The 17,795-nt window shown below is 46.7% G+C and overlaps 1 protein-coding gene across 1 annotated transcript in view; it reads right to left on the reverse strand.

Moving 5' to 3' along the window:
• The window catches only part of LOC110502386 (melanopsin-A-like), a 72,002-nt gene that overhangs the window by 16,053 nt on the left and 38,154 nt on the right, over positions 1-17,795 (reverse strand). Inside the window, exons 4-7 of the mRNA XM_021580372.3 lie at positions 16,127-16,330; positions 13,498-13,669; positions 13,150-13,314; positions 10,313-10,420 (exon numbers count right to left, since the gene is read on the reverse strand). Of these exons, the coding sequence (XP_021436047.2) occupies positions 10,313-10,420; positions 13,150-13,314; positions 13,498-13,669; positions 16,127-16,330 (649 nt within the window). The remainder of the gene's footprint in view (positions 1-10,312; positions 10,421-13,149; positions 13,315-13,497; positions 13,670-16,126; positions 16,331-17,795) is intronic.

Consider the following 17,795-nt stretch of genomic DNA (forward strand, 5'->3'; position numbering starts at 1 on the left):
CACATACACGTGATTATCAGATGTTATTGCTCTGAGCTCATCAACTTTGTTATCCAAAGACTGAATATTAGCAAGTAATATACTCGGAAGAGGTGGGTGGTGTGCACACCTCCTAAGAATCAGCTTGATTCCCTTTGTCAAAGATGCTTGAACCTTCTTTTTTATATTTTCAGTGGTTTTGTTAACTAGCATGTTCTCTCTCTGTGGATCTAAACCCAATAAGTTCTGGAAAACGGTGAAAGACCTAGAGAATTAACCCTGCTCTTCACAGCTGCCCATGTCCCTTAATGTTGATGATGTGGTTGTTACTGACAAGGAGCGTATGGCTGAGCTCTTTAACCTCTTGAACCTCTGGGGGCAGTATTTCATTTTTGGATGAAAAACGTTCCCGTTTTAAACAAGATATTTTGTCACGAAAAGATGCTCGACTATGCATATAATTGACAGCTTTGAAAAGAAAACACTCTGACGTTTCCAAAACTGCAAAGATATTGTCTGTGAGTGCCACAGAACTAATGCTACAGGCGAAACCAAGATGAAATTTCATACAGGAAGTGAGCCAGATTTCGAATGCGCTGTGTTCCAATGTCTCCTTATATGGCTGTGAATGCGCAAGGAATGAGCCTACACTTTCTGTCGTTTCCCCAAGGTGTTTGCAGCATTGTGACGTATTTGTAGGCATATCATTGGAAAATTGACCATAAGAGACTACATTTACCAGGTGTCCGCTCGGTGTCCTCTGTCGAAACTATTGCGTAATCTCCAGGTATGTGCATTTTTCCATTTTGAACAGAGGAGAAACAAAACTGCCACGAGTGATTTATCATCGAATAGATATGTGAAAAACACCTTGAGGATTTATTCTAAACAACGTTTGCCATATTTCTGTCGATATTATGGAGTTAATTTGGAAAAAAGTTTGCGTTGTAATGACTGAATTTTCGTTTTTTTTCTTAGCCAAACGTGATGAACAAAACGGAGCGATTTCTCCTACACAAATAATATTTTTGGAAAAACTGAACATTTGCTGTCTAACTGAGAGTCTCCTCATTGAAAACATCCAAAGTTCTTCAAAGGTAAATTATTTTATTTGAATGCTTTTCTTGTTTTTGTGAAAATGTTGCCTGCTGAATGCTAGGCTTAATGCTATGCTAGCTATCAATACTCTTACACAAATGCTTGTGTAGCTATGGTTGAAAAGCATTTTTTGAAAATCTGAGATGACAGTGTTGTTAACAAAAGGCTAAGCTTGTGAGCCAATATATTTATTTCATTTCATTTGCGATTTTCATGAATAGTTAACGTTGCGTTATGGTAATGAGCTTGAGGCTATAATTACGCTCCCGGATACGGGATTGCTCGTCGCAACAGGTTAATCGTCACTTCAAGTCAGGATTCCTATTTGACTCAGCCATGCCTCCTTGCCCGTACAACACTTCCTCTTCTCCCATTCCTTCTAATGCGACTAGCCCTGATGCTCCTCCCTCTTTTTCCCCTGCCCTGATGCACAGCTTCTCCCTGCAGGCAGTCACTGAGTCTGAGGTGCTAAAAGAGCTCCATAAACTTGACCCAAAAAACATCTGGGTTAGATGGTTTAGAACTTTTATTCTTTAAGGTTGTAGCCCCTACCATTGCCGAGCCTCTCTCTCACCTTTTTAACCTGTCTTTCCTATCTGGGGAGGCTCCCAGTGCTTGGAAGGCAGCCACGGTGGGTCCTTTATTTAAAGGGGGAGATCAAGCTGATCGTAACAGTTATAGGCCAATTTCTATCTTGCCTTGTTTATCAAAAGTGTTGGAAAAATGTGTCAATAATCAACGGACTGGCTCAGCCACTGCTTGTCACCAAGGGAGTACCCCAAGGCTAGATCCTAGGCCCCACACTCTTCTCAGTTTACATCAACAACATAGCTCAGACAGTAGGAAGCGCTCAACAAAGCTTTCTTAGTGTCCAACTAATTTTCTCTGCCCTTAACCTTGTACTGAACACCTACAAAACAAAGGTTACGTGATTCAGTAAGAACTACCTCTGACTACCTCTGAGGGTTCAGAGCTTGAGGTAGTCACCTCACACAAGTACTTGAGAGTATGGCTAAATGGTACACTGTCCTTCCGTCAGCATATATCCAAGTTGCAGGCTAAGGTTACATCGAGACTTGGTTTCCTCTATCGTAATCGCACCTCCTTCACCCCAGCTGCCAAACTAACCCTGATTCAGATGACTTATCCTACCCATGCTACATTACGGAGATGTAATTTATAGATTGGCAGGTAAGGGTGCTTTCGAGTGGCTAGATGTTCTTTACCATTCGGCCATCAGATTATCCACCAATGCTCCTTATAGGATACATCTCTGCACTCTATACTAAACTGGCCATCTCTGAATACCCGACGCAAGACCCACTGGTTGATGCTTATTTATAAAACTTTCTTAGGCCTCATGCCCCCCTATCTGAGATACCTACTACAACCCTCATCCTCCATTATACAACACCCGTTCAGCCAGTCGCATTCTGTTAAATGTCCCCAAAGTACACATGTCCCTGGGTCATTCCTCTTTTCAGTTCGCTGCAGCTAGCGACTGGAAGATCTGCAAAAAAACAATCAAACTGGACAGTTTTATCTCCATCTCTACATTCAAAGACTCAATCATAGACGCTTTTACTGACACTTGTAGCTGCACCTCGTGATTATTGTCATCTCTACCTTTTTGCCCTTGTGCTGTTATCTGTGCATAACAATGTTTGTACCATGTTTGTGCTGCTACCATGTTGTGCTGCTGCCATGTTGTGTTGCTTCCGTATTGTTGTCATGTTGTGTTGCTACCATGCTGTGTTGTCATGGGTTGCTGCCATGCTCTGTTGTTGTCTTAGGACTCTCTTTATGTAGTGTGGTGGTGTTGCTCTTGTCGTGATGTTTATTTTGTCCTACATTTTTATTTGTAATCCCCCATCTCTGCAGGAGGCCTTTCGCCTCTTGGTAGGCAGTCATTGTATGTAAGAATTTGTTCTTAATTGACTTGCCTAGTAAATCAAAGTTTAATAAAAATACTGCATGTTCACTACCAGTCAAAAATGGGGCGGCAGGGTAGCCTAGTGATTAGAGTGTTGGACTAGTAACCAAAAAGTTGCACGTTCAAATCCCCCAGCTGACAAGGTACAAATCTGTCGTTCTGCCCCTGAACAGGCAGTTAACCCACTGTTCCTAGGCCGACATTGAAAATAAGAATTTGTTCTTAACTGACTTGCCTAGTTAAATAAAGGTATAAAATAAAAAAGCTTTAGAACACCTACTCATTAAAGGGTTTTTCTTAATTTTTTGTTATTTTCTACATTGTAGAATAATAGTGAAGACATCAAAACCATGAAATAACACATGGAATCATGTAGTAACCAAAAAAGTGTTAAACAACTCAAAATATATTGTATATTTGAGATTCTTCAAATAGCCACCGTTTGCCTTGATGACAGCTTTGCACACTCTTGGCATTCTCTCAACCAGCTTCACCTGGAATGCTTTTCCAACGTCTTTAAGGAGTTCCCGCATATGCTGAGCACTTGTTGGCTGCTTTTCCTTCACTCTGCTGTCCAACTCATCCTAAACCATCTCAATTTTGTTGAGGTCTGGATATTGTGTAGGCCAGGTCATCTGATGCAGCACTCCATCACTCCCCTTCTTAGTAAAATAGCCCTTACACAGCCTGGAGGTGTATTGGGTCATTGTCTTGTTGAAAAACAAATGATAGTCCCACTAAGCTCAAACCAGATGGGATGGTGTATCGCTGCAGAATGCTGTGGTAGCCATGCTGGTTAAGTGTGCCTGAATTCTAAATAAATCACTGACAGTGTCACCAGCAAAGCACTTCTACACAATAACACAATAACACCATGCTTTACGGTGGGGAAATACACATGCAGAGATCATCCGGTTACCCACACCGCATCTCACAAAGACATTGAGGTTGGAACCAAAAATTTCCAATTTGGACTCCAGACCAAAAGACAAATTTCCACCGGTCTAATGTCCATTGCTCGTGTTTCTTGGCCGCTAGCAAGTCTCTTTTTCTCATTGGTGTCCTTTAGTAGTGGTTTCTTTGCAGCAATTCAACCATGAAGGCCTGATTCACACAGTCTCCTCTGAACAGTTGATGTTGAGATGTGTCTGTTACTTGAACTTGAAGTCTTCCATTACTATGGCGGTCCTCATGAGAGCCAGTTTCATCATCACGCTTGATGGATTTTGCGACTGCACTTGAAGAAACTTTCAAAGCTCTTGAAATATTCCATATTGACTGACCTTCATGTCTTAAAGTAATGACTTTCGTTTCTCTTTGCTTATTTGAACTGTTCTTGCCATAATGTGGATTTAGTATTTTACCAAATAGGGCTATCTTCTGTATGCCCCCTACCTTGTCACAACACAACTGATTGGCTCAAATGCATTAAAGGAGGAAAGAAATTCCACAAATTAACAAGTCACACCTGTTAATTGAAATGCATTCCAGGTGACTACCTCATGAAGCTGGTTGAGAGAATGCCAGCTGTCATCAAGGCAAAGGGAGGCTATTTGAAGAATCTCAAATCTAAAATCTATTGATTGATTTGTTTAAGACTTTTTTTCATATGATTCCATATGTGTTATTTCATCATTTCGATGTCTTCACTATTATTCTACAATGTAGAAAATAGTAAAAAAGAAGGAACCCCTTTGAATGAGTAGGTTTTCTAAACCTTTTGACCGGTAGTGTACATCCAACACATAAGCAATAATTTACCTTGAGCAGTTAACCTAAATTACTAAAAACCAAAAAGTACACAGCGGTAAAGAATCTAGGTCCCCTATATATTCATTCTTAGAATCCTTCCTGTGTGGTGAGAATATTAGAATGATGTCCAGTTGAGTTAATATCCAGGTTTCTGAGTGATTGTAGAGTGGAGAGTTTAGTCTGTTCGCTAGCTAACAGGGTGTAATGCTCCGGGTGTCGTGGGTGTGGAGTCAAATGCAGGAGACAGAGAGTTCAATGCTGCGCGTCTTTTAATCGCACCAATGCACCACAGGGTGCTCACAAAAACGTTACGTTCCCAAAACACAGGGAATCAAAATGTACAATGGGAAACAATCCCGACCGGACACTAACACGTGCCTATACCACAGAGCCGAAGGTTTACATAGAAATAATCCCGCACAACAACCAGGCGGGCCGGCTGTCTAATAAAGACAAACTAATTAAACATTCACAGGTGCTACCACTCAACATACAAGGAGGGGAAGGAAAAACAATCAGTGGCAGCTAATAGGCCGGTGACGACGACCGCCGAGCGCCACCTGCCCGGGAAAGGGAAACACCCTCGGTCGGACTCGTGACAGTACCCCCCCCCTGACGCGTGGCTCCCGCAGCGCGCCGACACCGGCCTCGAGGTCGCCCCGGAGGACGAGGCGCAGGGCGATCCGGATGGAGGCGATGGAAATCCCTCAACATGGAGGGATCCAAGATGTCCCCCACCGGTACCCAGCACCTCTCCTCCGGACCGTACCCCTCCCAGTCCACGAGGTACTGCAGGCCCCTCACCCGGCGTCTTGAGTCCAGAATGGCCCGGATCGTGTACGCCGGGGACCCCTCGATGTCCAGCGGGGGGGGAGGGACCTCCGGTACCTCACTGTCCTGCAGGGGACCAGCTACCACCGGCCTGAGGAGAGACACATGAAACGAGGGGTTAATACGATAATAGGAAGGGAGTTGTAATCGATAACACACCTCGTTTATCCTCCTCAGGACTTTAAAGGGCCCTACACACTGCGGACCCAGCTTCCGGCAGGGCAAGCGGAGAGGTAGGTTTCGGGTCGAGAGCCAGACCCTGTCCCCCGGTACAAACACGGGGGCCTCACTGCGGTGGCGGTCAGCACTCCTCTTCTGCCGTCCACTCGCTTGTCGTAGAGATTCCTGGACGGCCCTCCAGGTCTCCTTGGAGCGCTGTACCCATTCCTCCACCGCAGGAGCCTCGGTCTGGCTCGGATGCCATGGTGCCAGGACCGGCTGGTACCCCAACACACACTGAAAAGGGGACACGTTAGTAGAGGAGTGGCGTAGTGAGTTCTGAGCCATTTCAGCCCAGGGAATGTATCGTGCCCACTCCCCTGGCCGATCCTGGCAATACGACCGCAGAAACCTACCCACCTCCTGGTTCACTCTCTCCACCTGCCCATTACTCTCGGGGTGATAACCGGAGGTCAGGCTGACAGAGACCCCCAAACGTTCCATGAACGCTCTCCATACCCGGGACGTGAATTGGGGGCCCCGATCAGAAACGATGTCCTCCGGCACCCCGTAGTGCCGGAAGACATGGGTGAATAACGCCTCCGCAGTCTGTAGGGCTGTAGGGATACCGGGCAACGGGAGGAGACGGCAGGACTTAGAGAACCGATCCACAATTACCAGAACCGTGGTGTTCCCCTGAGACGGCGGGAGATCGGTTAGGAAATCTATGGACAGATGTGACCTTGGCCGCTGTGGAACAGGGAGGGGTTGTAGCTTCCCTCTAGGAAGGTGCCTAGGAGCCTTACTCTGAGCGCACACTGAACAGGAGGAGACATAACCCTTAACGTCCTTAGCCAACGTAGGCCACCAATACCTCCCCTGAAGGCTCCCCACTGTCCTCGTCACCCCAGGGTGACCCGAGGAGGGTAGGACGTGAGCCCACCGAATCAGTTTGTCCCGAACACCAAGCGGCACGTACCTTCGCCCCGCTGGACACTGAGGAGGCGCGGGTTCAGCCCGTAACGCCCGCTCGATGTCCGAGTTCACCTCCCATACCACTGGGGCTACCAGCTTCGAGGCGGGAAGGATGGGAGTAGGTTCGGTGGACCCATCCTCCGTGTCATAAAGGCGGGACAGTGCGTCAGCCTTCACGTTCTGGGAGCCCGGTCTATAAGACAAAGTAAATCGGAACCGGGTGAAGAACATGGCCCACCTTGCCTGACGTGGGTTAAGTCTCCTAGCTGCCCGAATATACTCCAGATTCTGGTGGTCGGTCCAGATGAGAAAGGGGTGTTTAGCCCCCTCAAGCCAGTGTCTCCACACCTTCAGAGCTCTAACCACCGCTAGCAACTCCCGGTCCCCCACATCATAGTTACGCTCCGCTGGGCTGAGCTTCCTTGAGAAGAAAGCGCAGGGTCGGAGTTTTGGTGGCGTACCCGAGCGCTGTGATAGCACGGCACCCACCCCAGCCTCGGACGCGTCCACCTCCACTATGAATGCTAGAGAGGGGTCCGGATGCGCCAACACGGGCGCATCAGTAAACAGCGCCTTCAACTTGTTGAATGCTCCGTCCGCCTCTGCTGACCACTGCAAACGCACCGGGCCCCCCTTCAGCAGTGAGGTGATGGGAGCCGCTACCTGGCCAAAACCCCGGATAAACCTCCGGTAGTAGTTGGCAAAACCCAGAAAACGCTGCACCTCCTTTACCGTGGTCGGAGTCGGCCAATTACGCACGGCCCTAATGCGGTCACCCTCCATCACTACCCCCGAGGTGGAAATGCGATATCCCAGAAAAGAGACGGCTCGTTTAGAGAACACGCATTTCTCAGCCTTGACGTATAGGTCATGCTCCAGCAGTCTACCAAGCACCTTGCGCACCAGAGACACATGCGCGGTGTGAGTGGCCGAGTAGATCAGAATGTCATCGATATAAGCCACCACTCCCTGCCCGCACAGGTCCCTGAGAATCTCGTCTACAAAGGATTGGAAAACGGCTGGAGCATTCTTTAACCCATACGGCATGACGAGGTACTCATAGTGGCCTGATGTAGTACTAAATGCGGTTTTCCACTCGTCTCCCTTCCGAATACGCACCAAACTATACGCGCTCCTGAGATCCAGTTTTGTGAAGAACTGCGCTCCGTGGAACGATTCCACCGCCGTAGCGATGAGAGGTAGAGGGTAACTATACCCCACTGTGATGGCGTTTAGACCTCTATAATCGATACACGGACGCAAGCCTCCCTCCTTTTTCCTCACAAAAAAGAAACTTGAGGAGACGGGTGAAATGGAGGACCGAATGTACCCCTGTCCCAGCGCCTCCGTGACATATGTCTCCATTGCCAACGTCTCCTCCTGGGACAGCGGGTACACGTGACTCTTGGGAAGCGCAGCGTCTACCTGGAGATCTATCGTACAATCCCTTCCCGGTCGATAAGGTGGTAATTTAGTCGCTTTCACTTTACTGAAAGCGATTGCCAAATCGGCATACTCGGGGGGAATGCACACCGTGGAACCCTGGTCTGGACTCTCCACCGACGTGGCACCGATGGAAACTCCCAAACACCTTCCAGAACACTCCTCTGACCACCCCTGGAGACCCCCCTGTTTCCACGAAATTTTAGGATTGTGCCGGGCCAGCCAGGGAGTCCCCAGCACCACTGGAAACGCAGGCGAGTCAATAATAAAGAAACTGATACGCTCCCTATGATTCCCCTGCGTCACCATGTCCAGTGGGACCGTGGTCTCCCTGACCATCCCTGACCCTAATGGCCGGCTATCTAGGGAGTGCACGGGGAAAGGAGAATCTATCGACACCAGCGGAACCCCTAACTTAAGGGCGAGTCCGCGATCCATAAAGTTCCCAGCTGCGCCTGAATCGACGAGCGCCCTATGCTGGGAAGAGGGAAAAAAGCGAAGGAAAAAAGTTAAGACAAACATGTGGCCAACAGGGGGTTCTGGGTGAGTTTGATGCTGACTCACCTGGGGTGACCGAGAAGCGTTCCGCCTGCCATCTCTACTCCCAGACGGACCCCCCCAGCACCGATCAGACGTGTGTCCTCTCCGACCACAGTTGGTGCAGGGAAGGCCTCCTCCTCCGGTACCCCTCGGCGCAGCCCCTCCCAACTCCATCGGAATGGGAGCGGAGGGGCTGGGTGGTGGAACGCACAGGACCCTCTCTGAACGCCCGCGGGCAGCCAGCAGATTATCCAGTCGAATGGACATGTCAATCAGCTGATCCAGTGACAGAGTGGTGTCCCGACACGCTAACTCCCGGCGGACATCCTCTCGGAGACTACACCTGTAGTGGTCCATGAGGGCCCTGTCGTTCCACCCAGATCCGGCTGCCAAGGTCCGGAACTCCAGCGCGTAATCCTGGGCGCTCCTCCTCTCCTGCCTGAGGTGAAATAGTCGTTCTCCCGCCGCTCGGCCGTCTAGAGGGTGATCAAACACGGCGCGGAAGCGACGGGAAAACTCTGGGTAGTGCTCCCGCGCTGAGTCTGGACCATTCCAGACCGCGTTCGCCCATTCCAGGGCACGACCCGTGAGGCAGGAGATGAGGACACTCACCCTCTCTTCTCCTGAGGGAGTGGGTCTGATGGTGGCCAGGTATAGCTCCAGCTGGAGCAGAAACCCCTGGCAACCCGCCGCCGCTCCATCATAAGCCCTCGGTAGCGTCAGACGGAGGGTGCTGGAGTCGGGAGATGGGGAGTCCGGAACCGTGGGTGCCGAAGGTGGAGAGAGGAGCCCACTCCTCTCCCATCTGTCCATTCTCTCCATCACTTGATCCATCGCGGATCCGATCCGATGAAGGACAGTGGTGTGGTGGAGAACCCGTTCCTCCATCGATGGGAGAGGGTTGGCTGCTGCTCCTGCTGCTCCTGCTTGACAAATCAATTTGATAGGTGCGGGATTCTGTAATGCTCCGGGTGTCGTGGGTGTGGAGTCAAATGCAGGAGACAGAGAGTTCAATGCTGCGCGTCTTTTAATCGCACCAATGCACCACAGGGTGCTCACAAAAACGTTACGTTCCCAAAACACAGGGAATCAAAATGTACAATGGGAAACAATCCCGACCGGACACTAACACGTGCCTATACCACAGAGCCGAAGGTTTACATAGAAATAATCCCGCACAACAACCAGGCGGGCCGGCTGTCTAATAAAGACAAACTAATTAAACATTCACAGGTGCTACCACTCAACATACAAGGAGGGGAAGGAAAAACAATCAGTGGCAGCTAATAGGCCGGTGACGACGACCGCCGAGCGCCACCTGCCCGGGAAAGGGAAACACCCTCGGTCGGACTCGTGACACAGGGGCTATACCCTTCCTGTCTCTCAGATTTGATAGATTCTCATGGGATGGAATGGTTCACTGGGGTAGTATCACATTGGTGTAATAAAAAACGGAAAAATAGCTCTTTGACTTTTGTTGCTCAACGGAATTCCCAAATGGGGTTCGGCTGCGTAAGAAGATTTGACTCATAATGCAACAATAGAAAGAATAGAAACCAATAGGTTTGATCTTTAATCTTTGTGGCAGCAAGACTGCGGTACCTGTACTTGGGGTGGGTGATGGCATAGATGATGGGGTTGTGAATGGCTGAAGCCTTGGCGATCACAGCAGGAACTGAGTTCATGTATGGGGTCAGAAAATCTGCATACCTACAGGAGACATGGAGAAGACAGGAAGAGAAGGCTGGTAAACTGTGAGGCAGAATAATACAATATATAAAGTACCTGAATGGTCAAGGTTTGAAAATGTCGCTGCGGCATTGTAGTATTTGTATAGAAAGAAGTGATTTTAGAAGTGGGTGTATACAGATTTAATTTTCTACAGCATGAAAACACTCCTGCAGCAATAGGAAATTATTAATTATAATCCACATAATCATTTATAATACATTTTTAGAGGTTACTACATTTTTCATAATGGAAAATCAAGTCAGTGGAAATACTTCAGAAGCCTTTTTAAACCTCAAATACACTACAAGTTGTACATTTCCTGTGTCTTTGCACTGTGACAGGGGAGCTCACGGACATACAGACACTATACAGATGTAGGATCTTAATTTCATCACCATGTTGCAGGAGGGTTCTCCTGCAACACATTACATTTTTACCCTGAAGTGCATTTGAGGTTTAAAAAAGCGTCTGAAGTTTGTAATTTCCTCTTTGATATTTCTGACTTGATTTTCCCTTACGAAAAATGTAGTAATCCTTACAAAAATGTTTATTAATTATAATCCACATAATAATTCACATTTCCTATTGCTGCAGGATTGTTTTCATGCTGTATAAAACTGCCTCAAATTCAGATCCTACGTCTCGGTGGAGACGTTCTGTTGCTACTACGCTGTATTGTTATGTGTTGCTGCCATGCTGTGTTGTTGTCTTGAGTCTCTCTTTATGTAGTGTTGCGGTGTCTCTCTTGTTGTGATGTGTGTTTTGTCCTACATTTAAAAAAATGATCCCAGCCCCTGTCCCCAAAAGAGGCCTTTTGGTAGGCCATCATTATAAATAGGAATTTGTTATTAACTGACTTGAATAGTTAAATTAAGAAAAAAAGAGGATCTGGAGGTGTGGCTTGTTGGAGGCATGGCCTTGGGTTAGCTCTCTTTGGACAAACCGTGGGTGAAAGTGTTATTCTAGTTAATTGATTATGTTGTACTCTCTTACTAAGCACTAAGCTTTTATGCTGTCAGTTCTGTAGATGCAATATGACTGATATACAGTGGGGCAAAAAAGTCAGCCACCAATTGTGCAAGTTCTCCCACTTAAAAAGATGAGAGGCCTGTAATTTTCATCATAGGTACACTTCAACTATGACAGACAAAAATAGTTTTTTTTTCTCCAGAAAATCACATTGTAGGATTTTTAATGAATTTATTTGCAAATTATGGTGGAAAATAAGTATTTGGTCAATAACATAAGTTTATCTCAATACTTTGTTATATACCCTTTGTTGGCAATGACAGAGGTCAAACGTTTTCTATAAGTCTTCACAAGGTTTTCACACACTGTTGCTGGTATTTTGGCCCATTCCTCCATGCAGATCTCCTCTAGAGCAGTGATGTTTTGGGTCTGTTGCTGGGCAACATGGACTTTCAACTCCCTCCAAAGATTTTCTATGGGGTTGAGATCTGGAGACTGGCTAGGCCACTCCAGGACCTTGAAATGCTTCTTACGAAGCCACTCCTTCGTTGCCCGGGCGGTGTATTTGGGATCATTGTCATGCTGAAAGACCCAGCCACGTTCATCTTCAATGCCCTTGCTGATGGAAGGAGGTTTTCACTCAAAATCTCACGATACATGGCCCCATTCATTCTTTCCTTTACACGGATCAGTCGTCCTGGTCCGTTTGCAGAAAAACAGCCCCAAAGCATGATGTTTCCACCCCTATGCTTCACAGTAGGTATGGTGTTCTTTGGATACAACTCAGAATTCTTTGTCCTCCAAACACGACGAGTTGAGTTTTTACCAAAAAGTTATATTTTGGTTTCATCTAACCATATGACATTCTCCCAATCTTCTCCTGGATCATCCAAATGCTCCCTGGACATGTACTGGCTTAAGCAGAGGGACACGTCTGGCACTGCAGGATTTGAGTCCCTGGCGGCGTAGTGTGTTACTGATGGTAGGCTTTGTTACTTTGGTCCCAGCTCTCTGCAGGTCATTCACTAGGTCCCCCGTGTGATTCTGGGATTTTTGCTCACGTTCTTGTGATCATTTTGACCCCACGGGGGGAGATCTTGCGTGGAGCCCCAGATCGAGGGAGATTATCAGTGGTCTTGTATGTCTTCCATTTCCTAATAATTGCTCCCACCGTTGATTTCTTCAAACCAAGCTGCTTACCTATTGCAGATTCAGTTTTCCCAGCCTGATGCAGGTCTACAATTTTGTTTCTGGTGTCCTTTGACTGCTCTTTGGTCTTGGCCATAGTGGAGTTTGGAGTGTGACAGTATGAGGTTGTGGACAGGTGTCTTTTAGACTGATAACAAGTTCAAACAGGTGCCATTAAAACAGGTAACAAGTGGAGGACAGAGGAGCCTCTTAAAGAAGAAGTTACAGGTCTGTGAGAGCTAGAGATATTGCTTGTTTGTAGGTGACCAAATACTTATTTTCCACCATAATTTTCAAATAAATTCATAAAAAATCCTACAATGTGATTTTCTGGATTTTCTTTCTAATTTTGTCTGTCATAATTGAAGTGTACCTATGATGAAAACTACAGGCCTCTCTCATCTTTTTAAGTGGGAGAACTTGCACAATTGGTGGCTGACTAAATACTTTTTTGCCCCACTGTAAGTGCATGTGATACCAAATAGCTTTCCAGAGTTCCATTAAGACAGTCCCTGTTTTGTTAAAATACAGTACCTCTCAACAGCACTCACCCTGCAAATGCAGTCAGGGCCACAACAGAGTATGGGGACCAAGAGATTACATAGAGGAGGATGACTATCAGAGCAATCTTAGCCATCTTCCACTCATTCTTCAGCCGACGGAAACTCTTAATTGAGTCTCTGGTGCTCCCATTGCAATTAATCTTGGTTACAGCCCTATAAGACAACCACACACACACACACACACATAAAAATAAATGTGAAATGTGAGAAATTGGAAATGTTTCAGAGAATCCAATTTCAGTAACTTACAACACACTTTCTTAATTCAATTTAATTTAATTGGACACACATTCAGTGTTATCTCTAGAGCAGCTCTCTTGTATCCAATCCACTTACCTGTTAGTTGTACGTATGGCTCTGAAGATGAAGAAGTAGCAGTACATGATGACGATGAGGGGGATGAAGAAGACAAAGGTGAAGAGCAGCATGGTGTAGGCACGCACTGATGGGGTAAAGGTCACATAGTCCCATGAACAGGAGGTCAACAGGCCCTCTGGAACATAGGCGCCTGGGGGAGGTAAAGGGGGGCGGGGAGGGGGGGTAAGGGAGAAAGGGGGAGGGAGAGGATGGGGAAGAAGTGCGAAAGTGGTAGAGAAAGGAGGAAAGGAGGAGAAGAAAAAACCTTCTTCAATACAACTTCTAAGTCGTCTACAAGTTGTCCTTCAAGCGTCATCTATTGAAGCCCTGCTATGGTAAAACTGTCAGAGTGCCAGGGAAAGTTAAGGATACTCACATCAATTGGAAGATGCAGGAACAACAAAGCTTGCATCAAGGAAGCACTTCTGGTGATCTAAACGCTCTGGACAATCAAAGCCCCAAAGTGAATAATGGTGTAGTTTTGTTTAGCTTTTGTGTTCTTGATGTTATTGCCTCTGAATTATGTGATAATCAGCGGAGATGAGGCAGAGATCGGGCCGCCAGATGGGTTTAAGGAGACAGACTGTGGTCAGACAGGATACGCGGGCTGCGGAGCAATGTCTGGGGTAGCATGCTTACACGCAGACTCCAGCCACAGACTCCAGCCACCTCTCTCCCCAAATCCCCTCCACATTGTCTGAGTTAGTGTGTCGCTCTTAAGGCCCTTTCCAGCATGTCACCCATTAGCGTGCTAGACAGAATAGTGTTGTCAATTTGGAGCTGCTGGATCAATTTGTTATTTGCCAGAGATTTGCACAGTCATGGGGTGTGAGTCATTCTGAGTACAGTATACTGTAAGGCCAGGCCAATGTGAGGCTTATGAGGGGCCCATCCCATCCAGTTCGCCCGCTAGTTTCATTCTCTTTCTTCTCACTGAGAGATCTCAGGCAGCTCAGCATATCTGATCCAATGCCCAAATCCTCATGCTTAAACTAAGCTACTGCAGACTGGAGTTTAAAGAGAGAACACAGATCCAGGGGTAGCACTCTCTGCTGCTGTCTTTCTCTCTCTCCTACTGTCTTTCTCTCTCTCCTGCTGTCTTTCTCTCTCTCCTGCGGTTCTTTCTCTCTCTCCTGATGTCTTTCTCTCTCTCCTGCGGTTCTTTCTCTCTCTCCTGCTGTCTTTCTCTCTCTGCTGCTGTCTTTCTCTCTCTCCTGATGTCTTTCTCTCTCTCCTGCGGTTCTTTCTCTCTCTCCTGCTGTCTTTCTCTATCTCCTGCTGTCTTTCTCTCTTTCCTGCTGTCTTTCTCTCTCTGCTGCTGTCTTTCTCTCTCTCTGCTGCTGTCTTTCTCTCTCGCTCTCCTGCTGTCTTTCTCTCTCTCTCTGCTGCTGTCTTTCTCTCTCTCTCTCCTGCTGTCTTTCAATCTCTCCTGCGGTCTTTCTCTCTCCTGCGGTCTTTCTCTCTCTCCTGCTGTCTTTCTCTCTCTCCTGCTGTCTTTCTCTCTCTCCTGCCATCTTTCTCTCTCTGCTGCCGTCTTTCTCTCTCTCCTGCTGTCTCTCTCTCTCCTGCCATCTTTCTCTCTCTCTTGCTGTCTTTCTCTCTCTGCTGCTGTCTTTCTCTGCTGCTGTTTTTCTCTCTCTGCTGCTGTTTTTCTCTCTCTGCTGTCTTTCTCTCTCTCTTGCTCTCTTTCTCTCTCTGCTGCTGTCTTTCTCTCTCTGCTGCTGTTTTTCTCTCTCTGCTGCTGTCTTTCTCTCTCTGCTGTCTTTCTCTCTCTGCTGCTGTATTTCTCTCTTTCTCTCTCTCTTGCTGTCTTTCTCTCTCCCCTGTTATCTTTCTCTCTTTCCTGCTGTCTTTCTCGCTCTGCTGCTATCTTTCTCTCTCTCCTGCTGTCTTTCTCGCTCTGCTGCTGTCTTTCTCTCTCTGCTGCTGTCTTTCTCTCTCTCTCTTGCTGTCTTTCTCTCTCTCTCTTGCTGTCTTTCTCTCGCATATATAGCACATGGGGATGTGTGAAACGTACTCCTCATCCTGAAATGTTCCCACTTGCGCCAGCGAACAGCTAGCTTTTCACGTGGTGCCCACTGGTAAGACGCTTCAGGAGGGTGGTCACTTGTTCTAGCAAGGCAGAGGTTGTGAGTTTGCGCCAGGTATGGGCCGAATCGATAGGTAGTGGTACTTCCTAAGCAAGCACTGTGACGTCCTTTACAGTGGTGCCGTGACCTGGATCCACAGTTGTGCTCAACACTGGTGTCGCTGTTGAGTAAGTTTGAGGGGAGAATGTAGCACATGGGGATGTGTGAAACTTACTCCTCGGTCTGAAGTGTCCCCACTTGCACCAGCGAATCGCTAGCTTTTCACGTGGTGCAGACTGGTAAGACGCTTCAGGAGGGCGGTCATGTGTGCTAGCAAGGCAGAGGTCCCGAGTTCGCGCCAGGTATGGGCCGAGGAAGTGGTTCACGCTGCTTGCTTAGCGAGTCATCCTTTACACACATACTGACACAATCACGACTCTTCCATACAGTGTATACAGCCCTGGCATCCTACAAGCTTGGCTCATGACCCAGGATTATTCTCTCTCTCTCTCTCTCTCTCCCTGTCTGTGTGGACTTACTCCAGCCAAAGAAAGGGGGCAGGCTCCATCCCAATGAGTAGACCCAGGCAGCCATGAGGATGAGCTGGGCTCGTTTCTTGGACAGCACCCCGATGGAGGCCAGTGGACGTGTAATCACAAAATAGCGGTCCACTGCTATCACCATCAGAGTGATCATAGAGCAGATCCCAAATAGAGCCCCACAGAACGCATATAGCTCACAGCCTAGAGGACACAGAGACAGCACAGTTAATTACTGAGATACGAGAGAGTCAGAGTACAGTTAATGACTGAGAGAAAATAGAAAGGGTGGGTGAAAGAGGGTGAAAGAGAAACAGCATGTCGGTTGGTGTGTTGTAATTCCCCCTGTGGGTGATAGTCCACTCCATAGCCTGGATAATGATCCAGAACCAGGTCAAACAGAAGGACTGCTTGCAGAGACAGTGGGAGCTGCAGGGGGTAATACTGACCTGATCTCAGATTCACACCCAACACCCACCCTGCTGTGACACCCACCCACCTCCACTTTGCACAGAGCTGAACATATATCGCAAACAAAGCGCCAATGTCTCACAGAATATAGACATTGTGCAACATACTGTATATATGTATAGAACTATAGACCACCCCACAGCTGTATTAATACAAATCATACACGCCATAGGTCATACCTTCCCTGGGGTTATGCCTTGTGCTGTATGGCAGTAGCTTAGGCTGTTGTTACACACCTTCACTGGTGAGTTATGCCAGGGAAGATTAGACGCCTGAATTTACTGGGGTGTATAGGGTTTAACAATGGCAGAAGTGGGAACACATGCTAAGTACAGCTCTGGTTCTGGCTTTACCAGGGTGATTTTGCAACTATGGGAACTTATCGCATGTCTTATTTTGGAGAAATTTTTATTGTAAAATACTTTTATCAACATAAATACTTTTCTCTTTTTATCAGGAACCATAAATGTGGTATTGGCTGTGAAAATGTTATTCAATATTACATGTAATTGACTCCCTTTCCCCCAATACACCTTCTGCAGTTGTCATTACCATCATATAATAAAACATTCCATTTTAGTTTGAAACTTAATCACAAACACAATGGGATTTGGGATCATTTGGTTTGTCTGCCTATAGGATTTGGTAATACAACATTTAGAAATAATTATTTTAATTCCTTATTGCATAAATATTCAATTTCCTGTTGAAAATGTTACGTATGTCAACATTTTAAGTAGTTATACGGAGAACAAGTAAGTGCTTTACACCTGAAGAAGACACAAGTGTGATATCTAGGCCGTCATTGTAAATAATAATTTGTTCTTAACGGACTTGCCTAATAAAATAAAATTCTACATAAAAATGAAAAATAAAATAATTGAATGTAATGGAAACAAATATGCAATGATTGTGGTGGTAATGACTGTGTGGCGGTAATGACTAGGTAATGGTAAAATGCATTACTTGTTAATAATAACTGGGTAAAAAAATCACAACATTTCCTTAAAATTAACCTTACAAATAGCAGTATTGGGTGATTTGGAATGCCATAGTGTCACGCCCTGACCTTAGAATTCTTTGTTTTCTTTATTATTTTGGTTAGGTCAGGGTGTGACAAGGGTGATTATATGTTTTTTGTCCTATCTAGGGTTTTTGTATGTTTATGGGGTTGTCACCAGTCTAGGGGTTTTGTAGG

Source organism: Oncorhynchus mykiss, chromosome 23 (assembly GCF_057628025.1).
Source record: "Oncorhynchus mykiss isolate SJ-2025 chromosome 23, ASM5762802v1, whole genome shotgun sequence".
In the NCBI taxonomy this organism is placed as follows: Eukaryota; Metazoa; Chordata; class Actinopteri; order Salmoniformes; family Salmonidae; genus Oncorhynchus; species Oncorhynchus mykiss.